General features: G+C 25.1%; 1 protein-coding gene across 7 annotated transcripts in view; it reads left to right on the top strand.

Annotated features, from left to right (window-relative positions):
* The window catches only part of unc-13 (protein unc13 homolog), a 184,946-nt gene that overhangs the window by 33,944 nt on the left and 138,440 nt on the right, over positions 1-12,562 (top strand). For all 7 annotated transcript variants that reach the window (XM_089229892.1, XM_089229890.1, XM_089229894.1 and 4 more), the window contains 2 exons: positions 705-1,328; positions 5,744-6,298. In XM_089229892.1, the coding sequence (XP_089086018.1) occupies positions 705-1,328; positions 5,744-6,298 (1,179 nt within the window). The remainder of the gene's footprint in view (positions 1-704; positions 1,329-5,743; positions 6,299-12,562) is intronic.

Raw genomic sequence — 12,562 nt, forward strand, 5'->3', positions numbered from 1 at the left:
ATTGCTGTTACTACACCTATCTATTTATATAAAATTATAAAATTAATATTTTAAACATAACTGTAAAAACTTCTTTAAATTTTAAAGACGGCTAAAATATTATTTATTAATCAAGAACTATGCATTTTTAGAAAATTAAATCTTTGCAGTTATTATAATACATCAAACATTATTTTTTTTAAACTATTTCTAATATTTAAATTTTTTAAAGAACAAAAATGAAAGTATTAAAGAATGAATAATGAAGTAAATAGGTATAATACAAAGTTGTTGGTAGGTATTGTTACATAATTGATTTTTAAGGAATTAAATATTAAATTAACTTTTTAAATAACCCATTGCACTTATTCATTTATTCTCTTTTACTATTGAAGTGTAAGCATATTTCTAGTTAAAATAATAACTTAATATACTGATTGAAAATAATGAAAGTTATGATAAAAATAATAATTTCTCTTAAGTTTATCATAGAACAAGGCGATGTTTATATTTAATACATATTAAAATTTAAATTTAAAATAATTCACTTATATTGTATTATTATATTAAAATCAAGTATCTTCTATTAGCTCACATTAATAAATAAGCAAATACATATTATTAATATTTATTACATTTTTATATTTTAAGGTAATTGTTCACAACATAATAGGTTTTTTGTTTTAACTTATTGTAATTTATAATTTTGTGAAATTTATTTTTAGGTATATTTTTCACCGAACCAAAGTTATGAAGATCGCCATTATAACGAAACTTCTTACGAAGTGTCACCTCCAGCGGTATCGGCTCAAAGGCATAAACAACTTCCCGAAATACCCACTAAAAAGACGCCTTATATGGAATACTATTCAAATTCTTATTATAATGAACAGGTATCGAGTACCAAAAAAATGTTACCTCAAATACCTCACTCTCGGATTAAGCAATCGCCTTCGTTACCCCAAACCTATCAAAAAATTCAACGAAGGAGTAGCATTGACCAGAGGTCTAGTTCGTTGGACCATAAAGACGGTGAAGATTACAATTACACCGAAACAATTGTTAAGGGTCAATTTGAAGAGTATGATGACGGCTATTATAACGATAATGTTAGTTTACACCAAGAAAAACAGTACGCACAAAATAATTCGATGAGTTTGTCGAGTGCGACTAACGAATATGAAAGTCAAAGAGATAGAGTGGACGATAAAAAAGGAGAGACCGAGGGATTTAACCGCAGGGATACGTTCATGAAGTTTTATCAAAGAACAGTGAAGCATTTAGAGAATCCCAGAAGTTTTTTTCAACAACACAACGATTCAGCAGAATCACAAGAAGATCATAAAGAGGTGATCGACGCATCTTTAGTTATTATTAAGTATAATAAGTCTGAATAGGATTTTAGGCATTTTAATCCACGTTAGATTATGGTAACTGTTCATTCATGCTAATTGATCATAATTTTTAAATAACTGAAAATGATCACATGACTTAAGTTAATTGATTTACTTGATACGTAAACAAACGATACATTTTGAAGGTATTTTTTTAGACAGTATATTACCATGTGGATTACAAAAATATTATTTTTCTGTTTATTTAAGTTGCTAGGTAGGTAACTAGGTTATGATGGTAATACGTTTGTAAAATACATATAATACGCAAACACTTGACTTTTATATCTTTAACATAAAATATTATAAATCTATTATAATGAAGTTGGTATAGTTGTATGGTTTGATATTCCAATAATTTAAAAATTCTAATATTTCTAAAGCTATTATTCGACAAACAAAGTTGTAGGGTATTCTTTAAATGTTAATAAATATTTTAAACCAATAGACAAATCTGGAAAATGTAATTTGGTTTGGTTAAAGATTTTAATGTATGATGTTCTAATAGATTACATTTGCTTTAAATCTCTGAAGTACCTATATAATTTGTATATTATAAAAATAAACTAGATGTTTATTCGGTAATGTTAACTGCTTAGGACCTATTAAAGTTTTTAAGTTTTTATAAGCTAAAAAAGAAATGATGATATATTTTATAAGAAATTCAAAACTACTATTTTGAAAAAATATTTGTTTAATGTTTATAACTTTTAAACGAAGGCTGAAAGTTTATTGAAAGTCTGTAAATTTGAGGTTTTAGAACGTCAAGAATTCAATAAACATTGAAATTGATAAATCGAAACCATATATTGTACATTAAATAGACTGTATTACGAATTTTATTAGTAGGTATTTTTCTCCATACCATTTCCAGTGGTTTAAATGTTTTGTAATTTGAGGATTTACGCATTTCTTGATTCATCCACGAGAATTTTATTTTTGATACCATTTTCTGATATTTATTAAACCAATCATTTAATTATGATAAAATGCTTACTATCTCTAGGTCAATATTTGTGTCATAAGATATCTAAAACATATCATATGCTTAATCAAATATTAAAAAAATAAGCTATTAATCAACACGCCTAATTATTTGTATATTATTTTGTATTTTTCATGATAATATAGAGAAAGTGAGATCATCATTCAAAGGATATTGTATAGCTTAATATTTTTGAAACTTGAAGATTGAATTTTTTATAGTTGAACTCTTAAAGCAATTACTATAGTTAATTTACTTTTTTAAAATAATATTTTGAATTATGCACAGGATTTAATTTTAAAATTAAGTCTTATTAACGCAAATAAGCAGCCGTATTTAATATAATTTAATAGTTTTAGGTGATTTTAAAACTATGCGCAGATACTTAGGAAACTATGTTATGCCATTAATTTAAAAAATATTATTTTTTAATAATTGAAGAATATTTTTAAATGTTAAAATTCTTTAAAATCAAGTTTTTTGAAATATTTACAATAATTTTTATTCTGATTATAGTGGTTATAGTATAGCTGTTTCGTATAATTTGCAAAGGTTTAGATACTCAAAACATTATTATTTATGAGTTACCATAATCATATATTTTGTTGATTTTATAGGTGTATTTAATTTTTATTGGGATAAACAAAATTAAATATTGATTTAATACTTTTTTTAATGCTTTAATATACATAATTTTATACGCACAATTTCTAGTAAAATATCCATAATTTCCATTTAAGTTTTAATGTCATTTTTCATATTATGAGCACTGCATTGAAATTTGGATTTAATGTTGCTGTAAAATATAATACAATATAATATTCAAAGTAGGTTTATATTTAAATACATGCAGAATCGTAACTAATTTGTTAAATATATTTACTGTTTTATAGTGGTATAATATTGTTAAATTTCTACCCTTCATAATCTATTATGTTTTAGTACCTAGAAACCTACTTATTATATTTACTACTTAAAATTAATTGTTTTTAGAGATCATTATAACTGTTTAAATCTGTTACAGTTGACAATAAGTAGCAAAATTGGGTACCTAACTAAATGTCACCATAATTGCTTTTCTAGAATTTTATTTTATTTATAGTAATACCAATAGAAAAATAAATTAACATTGTCAAAGAAAATATTTGAAGTATTGACTTTGATTAACACGATTTATAATACATTTAATGATTGTCATCTAAAACATTTTATTGAATTTAAAATTTAATATAAATAATTTGTAACAGAACTGCCAAATCAAAAAGGTTATTCAAATCAGAAAATTAAGATATATTTACCTTTTATTTCTCTAGTTTGGAAAAAAAATTCTCCCTTAAACCAATTGAAATTCAATAATAAAAATTATACATATAATTAGCAATCATAGAGATGAATAATTAAATAGTATGAAACATGAATTAATAAACATTTAAGATTACTTGTTTTCATTTTAGTTGTTTTCTATTGATTTAAATTTATTAAACTCTATGTTGGAAGCTCGGCATACATAAATTGTTTTACGTAATTTCTTAATGAACATAAAATATTATCATTGTTCCAACAGGCTTTTTGTGTAAAAAGTTAAAGTTATTTAAAATATAAATTTAAAAAGCTGGTAAGTCGTGTATGTCGCTCTGCTGTACAGTAGGTTACAAGTGGGTTACTGTAATGGATGGAATTAAATTTGAATCCAATGATATTATATCATTGTATACAAAAAACGATTCTGAGCGAAGACGGTTTATCTGTCTAGGATATATTATAGATTATTAAAAATTTTCAAATCTTAGATTTAAAAAGAACAATTTTTATGAATTTCTAGTTTGAAATAATTTGCGAATTTTCGTGATTTTTACATATGTTGTGAAAATTCAAACTTTGAATGCTTATAAAAAAAATCGTGCCTACGAATTTTTAATATTTTTTAACTTCTATTGTTACAATGTGTTAGAAGCCTTGTATTAAATTTTCAAGCTTTTCTACCGAACAAATAAATTTTTATCGATATTTATAGAAAAAAAAAACTAAAAAAGTTGAAAAATTAAAATGTCAGTAAACAGCTCAAAACAAATCTAAATATTTTGAAAATTTTATCAAATATATAAAACGCCTATAAAGACGTTCAGTCAAAATTTCAAGTATCTGCGGTAATTTGTTTTAGAGTTACACCAAAATAAGGAAATCGCTAAAAGTGAAAATCCAATGTTGTAAAAATTTAAATTTCAAATGCTCATAAAAATAATTTTTATCGATATTAATTTAAAAAAAACTAATAATTATCGAAAATTTCAAATGCCTATGAATAGTGCAACTTAAGTCGAAATTTTTTGAAAATTGCATGGTGGATAGAATATACTTATATAAACATTAGGTGAAAATTTCATGTATCTATGGTAATTTGTTTTAAAGTTACATCAAAAACCAAAATCGATGTTGTCGAAAAATGAGTGTGCGTAAAATTTCCCGTTTTTCCCTTAATTTTTAGTTTGTTTTTCTCAATTATTTAGAAAAGTATTAATATTTTTTTACTTTTGACCCACCAAAGTACCAACTAGATTCACTTTCTGGTCGAACGAGGTACTGAAGTCAAAAATCAAAGCATTTTTACTGCCCCAAAACGTGATGACAGACACAAAGCAAAAAAAAAAAAAAAACACACATCATGGTAAAATTAATACATTCATCGCTCCGCTCAGAATCTAAAATAAATCTAATTAATAATCTAATTATCTAATTGATAAATATAAAAAAAACTGTTAAAATATTTTAAAATATTTTAACAATTCAAGTATAGGATTTCATTTTAAATTAATATTAGAAATATTTAATTTACTATTTAAGCGTTGTTTTTACAAGACAAACTGGATAGGTAGTTGGAAAAAAAAATTTTAATTATGTTGTTATTTCAACTAACAGTTTTATAATAATTTCAAATTTTATAAAATTATGTATTGCAAAAAATATAAAAAATTTTATTTCAAAATAAATCTTACACATTTTAAGAATAAATTATAATTTTTTACATTTTTTTTTTTTTTAAATAATTTATTAAACATTTTTTTCGTAAAAATACTGTTTAGTAGATAAATTGATAATAGTAATAATAATACCGTCTTGCGCAATTTATAGTATTTAAACTCCTACATAATAATTAAAAGTTGTATAAATTAGATTAAAAAAAAACAAATTTATACATTCATAATTTGGTTCAAAAGTCATTATATTTTTAAATTTTTAGCTTTAAAACTAATAAACTATAAAATAATATATTATTATACTTCAGAAACTTTACTCAAAGATACATTTGAAAATAACATGAACAAATAATGGCATGATAATATCATATTAATTTTAAAATGTCTAACATTAATTTTTCTTACCTTAGGAATCTTTTGAAACAGCTGTGTCATCAGTAAGTACGTCTAACCGACGTTGGATACAAGAAACATCTTCATCAAAAACTAACAGTTACGAACAGTATAAACCTAAAGAGGACACATCATCTTCTGTAGGCTATACATTAAGGCCACAGGAATCCACTGAAAGTTATCAAGATGAATTACTACCAGCGGAAGACCATAACGATGAACCGGAATCACCCAGGGTATTACCAGAAGTTCCCACTTCCTCTGGTTCTGTTGATTTGTTCTCTAGTCCAATAAAACATTTTCCACCCTCAATATCACAACAACAGCAGCAACTTCAATTGCAACAGTTACAACAACAGCAACAACAACAGATCCAACAACATCAACTACAGCACCAACAACAAGATAGTATTGAAGAACACGACGATGATGATCAACTGGATCTGGAAGAAGAAAAAGAGTTGTCAGTTGAAGAACCTAGACTTCCAGAACAAACAGCTCCAGAAGAGAAAAGTAACTTGGCAAGAATGCGATGGCATAAGGCGTATAACAAGATCGTCCATCAGCTAAATGTGAGTACTTTTTATACTTTTTACTTACTTTTTTTGGTAGACGTCAATAGTTACAATATTAAAAACACTACTGACTGATTTGGTTATAATTGTATATGTATTTTTAAATAATTAAGTAACCGTTTAAACTGATAATCTGATTTATGCTTAACACTTAATCTATTTATTATTTTTAAATACCCAAATTTAGTATTTTACATTTTAATTAGTAGTCTCTATTACAGGTATAGTATTGAATACTTATTAGTTAAGACAAATGGTTTTATATATACATAATATGTTTGATAAAAATGATCAAACATATTAATTAGTGGTATATAATACTATAGATAATTAAATAAGACTTATATTAAGAATATTTTATAGCCAAAAGTAATCTGAGTTTAAGTTTGATAATATGACATGCTTATGTACATCTGAATTCTTATATTATAAGCTGTAATCAATAACTTTATTTTGGATCTGTATGATATTCGTTTGAGTCATAGAATTATTGTATAATATAAAGGTATTTAAAGTATTGGTTGAAGCTATAAACATTAGGAATTACAGTATTTTTTAAATCCTAACAAATAAATAATTTATATCGAATTATAAACATAAATAAAATACAACAAATATCGCTGAAATTATTTGTCTCTCTTTTTATGTGTAAACATTGAATATTCTTGTCATATACAAGGACATACGATTTTGCGTTACAAAATTAATATTTGGGGATGGAGAAAATTTTTATATAACAATAACCAGCGATGAAAATATTAATATTTAATATATAAAATAAATATAAACTTCTCTAATACTAGTTTTTATCTTATACCATTGAAAAATATATTCGACTCAACAAATATTTACCATAGCTGTTGAAATGAAATGAATAAATTTTCTAAGAACTCTTGAACTATTTCGTAAAAACAAAATAACATATTAAAAATAAATGGATATAAGTAGATCGTTAAATATAGTAAAGTATCTTGTTTTTTTTTTTACAATAAAGCTGTATATTGAATATTGATGTAGAAATTCAAATCATGATGATTATACTTTATAGATAATATAATTTTAAACCTTATTTTTCTATGAGATGTTCTGAAAAATAAACATTGATGTAGACGGACATATTTTCAAGATCTAAATAATAATAATATTTTATACTATAATTAAGTGCAGAATTGTCTAACTAAATACATCACACTCGTCTGTACACTTCTTAGAATAACAATCATTACCATGATGTGTTATGTTTTCTTAATGTTTGCTTTTTATCCTGTCCATTGGTTAGTGCAGTACACGTAAGCACCTATAAATATGTGTGTCACGCATACATTGAAGGAAATTAAGTTTATTGGAAATTCGAAGCTGTTCATAAATCATCGAATTTTGCTTTTGTTATGTTTTCACGTTATCCATTAGCATTTTCGGTATTGCTTGTGTTGAATATTAAACTATAGCAAATTCAAATTTACGTATTCCAACAAGTAATTATCGACAACATCATAAGTAGTAACTTATATTTTACCACGAATAAACAGCTTTATAACTCAGTTTTACATTATTAATTTGTATGATTATTGATCAAGTTAATACCAGATTAGTTAAAATTGTAGTCATTAATCTGGTAACTTTGTTTGTTTTAATTTAAATTGTATCAATATTGAACAACCTACGTACCATAATTATAATAAAAAAAAAAAAATAATACTTATTATGGTTTTCCATTTATTGTACGGTGCTATTGACACTTTCAGTAATCTGGTTGTTATGGTATAAAATGATATTCCATTATTATGAATAAAATCATTAAAAATGAGGGGATAAAATGTGATATTTTATTATTTATTTACTACCGTGTATATTATGTCTATAAAGAATTATTCAGATTTTAAAATTGATGGTCAAATTTATGGAATATAAAAAAATGGTATGTCAAAGTGGAATGTTTTTTTGCACTCCATCAATCCTCGTACCTCTTCATTTAAACTATAATACAGTGTAGGAAAACATTCCTGAATATAGAACACGCAAAGTAACGTCGTGCGCTGTGGTTAATTTTCTGTAAAATAAGTTGAATATATTATTTCACATAATATTCAAGAAAAACATATAATTGTATGGGTAATTCGTATTTTTAAATTTTATAAATTAAATAAACTTGAAGCATAAAATGCGCTTTGAAATTGTTGATCATACGGAGAAAAAAAGTTATTATTTCAAATTCTAAAAATATTGTTTGACGAATTATTCTAAAACAAACGTTTCAAATTTCTGATTAACTATATTAGTTATTGTTTAGAGAATAATGTTTGTATTTTAAAATAAAATTGTGAACGATTGTCTAAACCTTTATAGCAATATAGCTGTATAACAAGTTCTTAATACTACTTGAAAACATGGATTAAAAATAAGTTATACAACTAGTTGTAAAACCCAATGTAATCACTAATTGAGAACTTATAAGGGTATCACGTACCTAGGTATTATCTCGTGTACTTCTGGAATTTGTTTTTTAAATACTATATTCTATTGAATTCACAATATTAATTTTTTCGGGTTAAGGAAACAGATACTATTATCTATGTATAATGTTTTACCTATATACGGATTTATGAAAAAAATTATAAGTATAACATTATTAGCTCAAGTTCGTAAATTATTTATTGTATATTTAGGTTTTTCACTATGTCATACATTTTTATATAAATGCAAAAATATAGCTGAATACTTTGGGTAAAGAAATATACATAAATAATGTCCATCCTTTTTAAGACCTTTTACCTGATCGATTTTTTTTTTTTACTTTTTGTGATTTATGTATTTAAATACAAAATGCATTCATCAAGTTTTATTTATTTTCTATTTTATTGAATATCTTTTAAAATATTACATTTTTCAATAGTTACTTATAGTAATAATTCTTAATGGATCTACCTTTGATGTGTACATTTCTCTTTAGTATAAATGATTGTATATTGTTATAAAAACGTTATGTGAAAATTTGAGAATAGAAAAATTTAACAAAACAGAGCTTTTTAACTTTTATTTATTTGTATTGGTGAATTTATAAACAACATTTTATCGCTTTAATAGGCACCATGGTAGTTCTAAGTATATGCATAAATTTTTAAGTGTGCGAAGAAGAAATATTATACAATTTTACTTTTTAATACCAAAATATAATAATATTTTTCATTCATTATTTATTTACATATTTAGAACAAATATGTCTCATATAAATGTATTTTGTATTGTTTAACTATATCCTATCACAAATAATAACCAGTATTAAATTTTTGTCATCGTTGATGTAGAAAGTAAATAGTATGTTTCTAAAATTCTAATATTTTAATCAGTATTAAGTTCAATTGAATGTACTAGCCAAAATGAGAATTATTCAATCTAATGTGTGTTTAATTTCATTAAACTTGAAAGAAAAACGCTATACTTTTGATAGGTACTATAAAATATAATACGTATATAGTATATAGCTTTATTTGATATTTACTGTAGATAATATGACATTATATAAACACGTAAACAATATGCAAAGTATAGTTAGAAAGTCCAATAAAGAACACGAGCTGATAAACAAATTTAAATATTTTACATTAATTGTAATAATAATATATTGTTGAAAATTAGATTATTATTCGTGGTTGTGAGTTAAAAGTTTCTATATTATAATTTATAATAACACAATAAACTGTATTGAATCGATAACTAAAATTATAATTGACTGAATAATCAATGTTTTCTGGAAACTATAGTGAATTTTTTTATTTATATAATAATAATGAAAAAAAAAACTGTACAGCTGAAAAATTCTTTCAACATCAATCAAAATGTATGTGTACTCAATCATTTATAACGACGGGACTACGCGTGGTAGAGAGCAACGGGTAAATGCAATAAGAGTGAAAAAAAATTAAACTTTAGCTTGATCGCTTGTGATTTAAAGGATTGCGTACTAATTTGAGATTGTTTTAATACTATAATATACACATATATATACAGGGTGTCTCAGAAAGATCCAACAAAAAAAATAAATAAATAAAAATAAATATTCTAATTAAACGTATGACAAAAATTGTCAACACTATATTATTAGTAAATAATTTAAGAAATATACTCATATTAGCAAATTCTCAAAAATTATATTTTTAAAAAAGTTATTACGTTTCAAATTAAATTAACTAAAAGTATATTGAATTTTAAAAAAATTCTAAAAAATAAACTACTTGACTTAGATAAATCTTTTTACCATCAAAATTTTTCTTATAAACAGATTCACAAATTTTCTATTTTGAATTCATCCAAAAAAATGTTTACCAATTTTTAAGTTTTTTATTTTCAGTATCAAAAAATTAAAATAATATTAAAAATTTAACGCAAGTGTCTATGAATTATATAAAAAAAAGAATATTAAATTATTGAATATAACAAAAGTTATTCCATATGTCCGATCATCGTGAGACACTTTGTATATTGTATACTATACATATAAGTATACTCACAATGTCCATTATATTATAAATCTGTCTAATTTGCTTGAGTACCTAATTTAATTTACGTAATTTGGATCGGTATCATTGAATTTTTTGAACACAAGTAAAATATGTGAATCTTAAAACATTTCTATCATTGGCTTGCTCACAGATAATTATTATCTCTTCACATGTTTCATGTTTAAATTTTTATTAGATACTTATTTTTGATAAGAAAACCGGATGATTTATAACTGAAAAAACTATGTAATAATTTGATGTAGTTGGTATAAATGTAATACAAACTTGAGCTTTCTAAATATTTGAAAACAATTATTAATACAAACTACTGGGATTCGTCTACATATCTACATATTATAGACAAAACTTTAAGTATAATAAATGCACTTAAGATCTAAATTTATGATAGGTGTCCGGTTGTTTGCAAAATTGATCAAATATTTTAAATAGTTATTCTTATTATGCATTAGAATGTAGGTCGTCTAATCAAATCAGTAGAGGCTATAGAAGTTAGTGTAAACGTTAACGAACGGAACTGGGTTAATGAGGCAATTGGATTTATAGGCTGTGTTATTACTTTATTAGTAATATTGACAACAACAATAATAATAACGATAAAGTAATCCGTTAAAAGACCAGTTGTAGATCAAACCAATAACGTCGTGGCATCATCACTAGGGCTGCAATAACGAATACAATATTAATTACATTTATAACTGTTTGGCTATAACGTAAAATATTTTATCGTGCCAGACCTACGTGTAGTTGCGGAATATTTTCCAAATGCACTATACGCTCTGGTCGAATGCAAAAGATAATAATATTAATGTGCTTTTTTCGAATCTCACGCAGACGAACTATGATTACATTTTCTAGATTTATGTTTGTGGAGATCAATTCCGTTGAAATTTGGTGGCGCGTATTTCGTTTCGTTTGCCGGCAATGGTGAGGTGGTGGAGTATGCGGCTCCCGGGTTTATGCGTTTAACCATCCGGAAATCATTTCAAGTACTTGACCCATTTGGGCTGGGGAAATTGAACGTTTTCTTGCACACGCGTTGCTATTTATTATGTATAGTAGTGCGTGTGTACTGTGTATATTATCAAATAATATTATACACCAGTAGCTATATATAAGAGCGGTGCAACACCGGGCGACATCTCAGAAATTTTTGATTTAAAATATATTATGGTACGGTAAAACAATAATATCATTCTCCGGCGGTGCGTATACGGTGACGACAGAATGAATATTTCGTCGACGCATGGTGTACACACGGTGATGAAGAGCGCCTATGATAATAATATGTCATAATATTAAAAATTATAATAGTATCGTAAAATATATTTTCCATGTATACTACGACAACTGGGTCCCAGTGTATATATCATTTAAATATCACGTTTACCGTCTCCCGAATTGGGTCGTTTGAAATGATAAAAAAAAAAAACAATAAACAAATAAATAAACAAAACAAAAAAAGTGAAATACGAGGGGGCCACAGTGGCGTACGTGAATACGATATAATAATATGTGTGTAATATATATGGAACTAATGGCAATTATTGTACAGGGTATTGGTGTGTACTGTGTGCACGCGGAAATGTGTAATGGAAATGCGGGCTAGACGCGTGGTTGACCTTAACCGTTACAACTTCGGTTCTGACCATCCTTGTATTTAAATAGGCACACACGACAAAATGTTAAACGCATAGGTACATAATATTATTATTGTACACGTATTGTTATAATAATATTGAGT

Source organism: Diuraphis noxia, unplaced genomic scaffold (genome assembly GCF_037042655.1).
Source record: "Diuraphis noxia isolate RWA-SAM2 unplaced genomic scaffold, SU_Dnox_SAM2 contig0005, whole genome shotgun sequence".
In the NCBI taxonomy this organism is placed as follows: Eukaryota; Metazoa; Arthropoda; class Insecta; order Hemiptera; family Aphididae; genus Diuraphis; species Diuraphis noxia.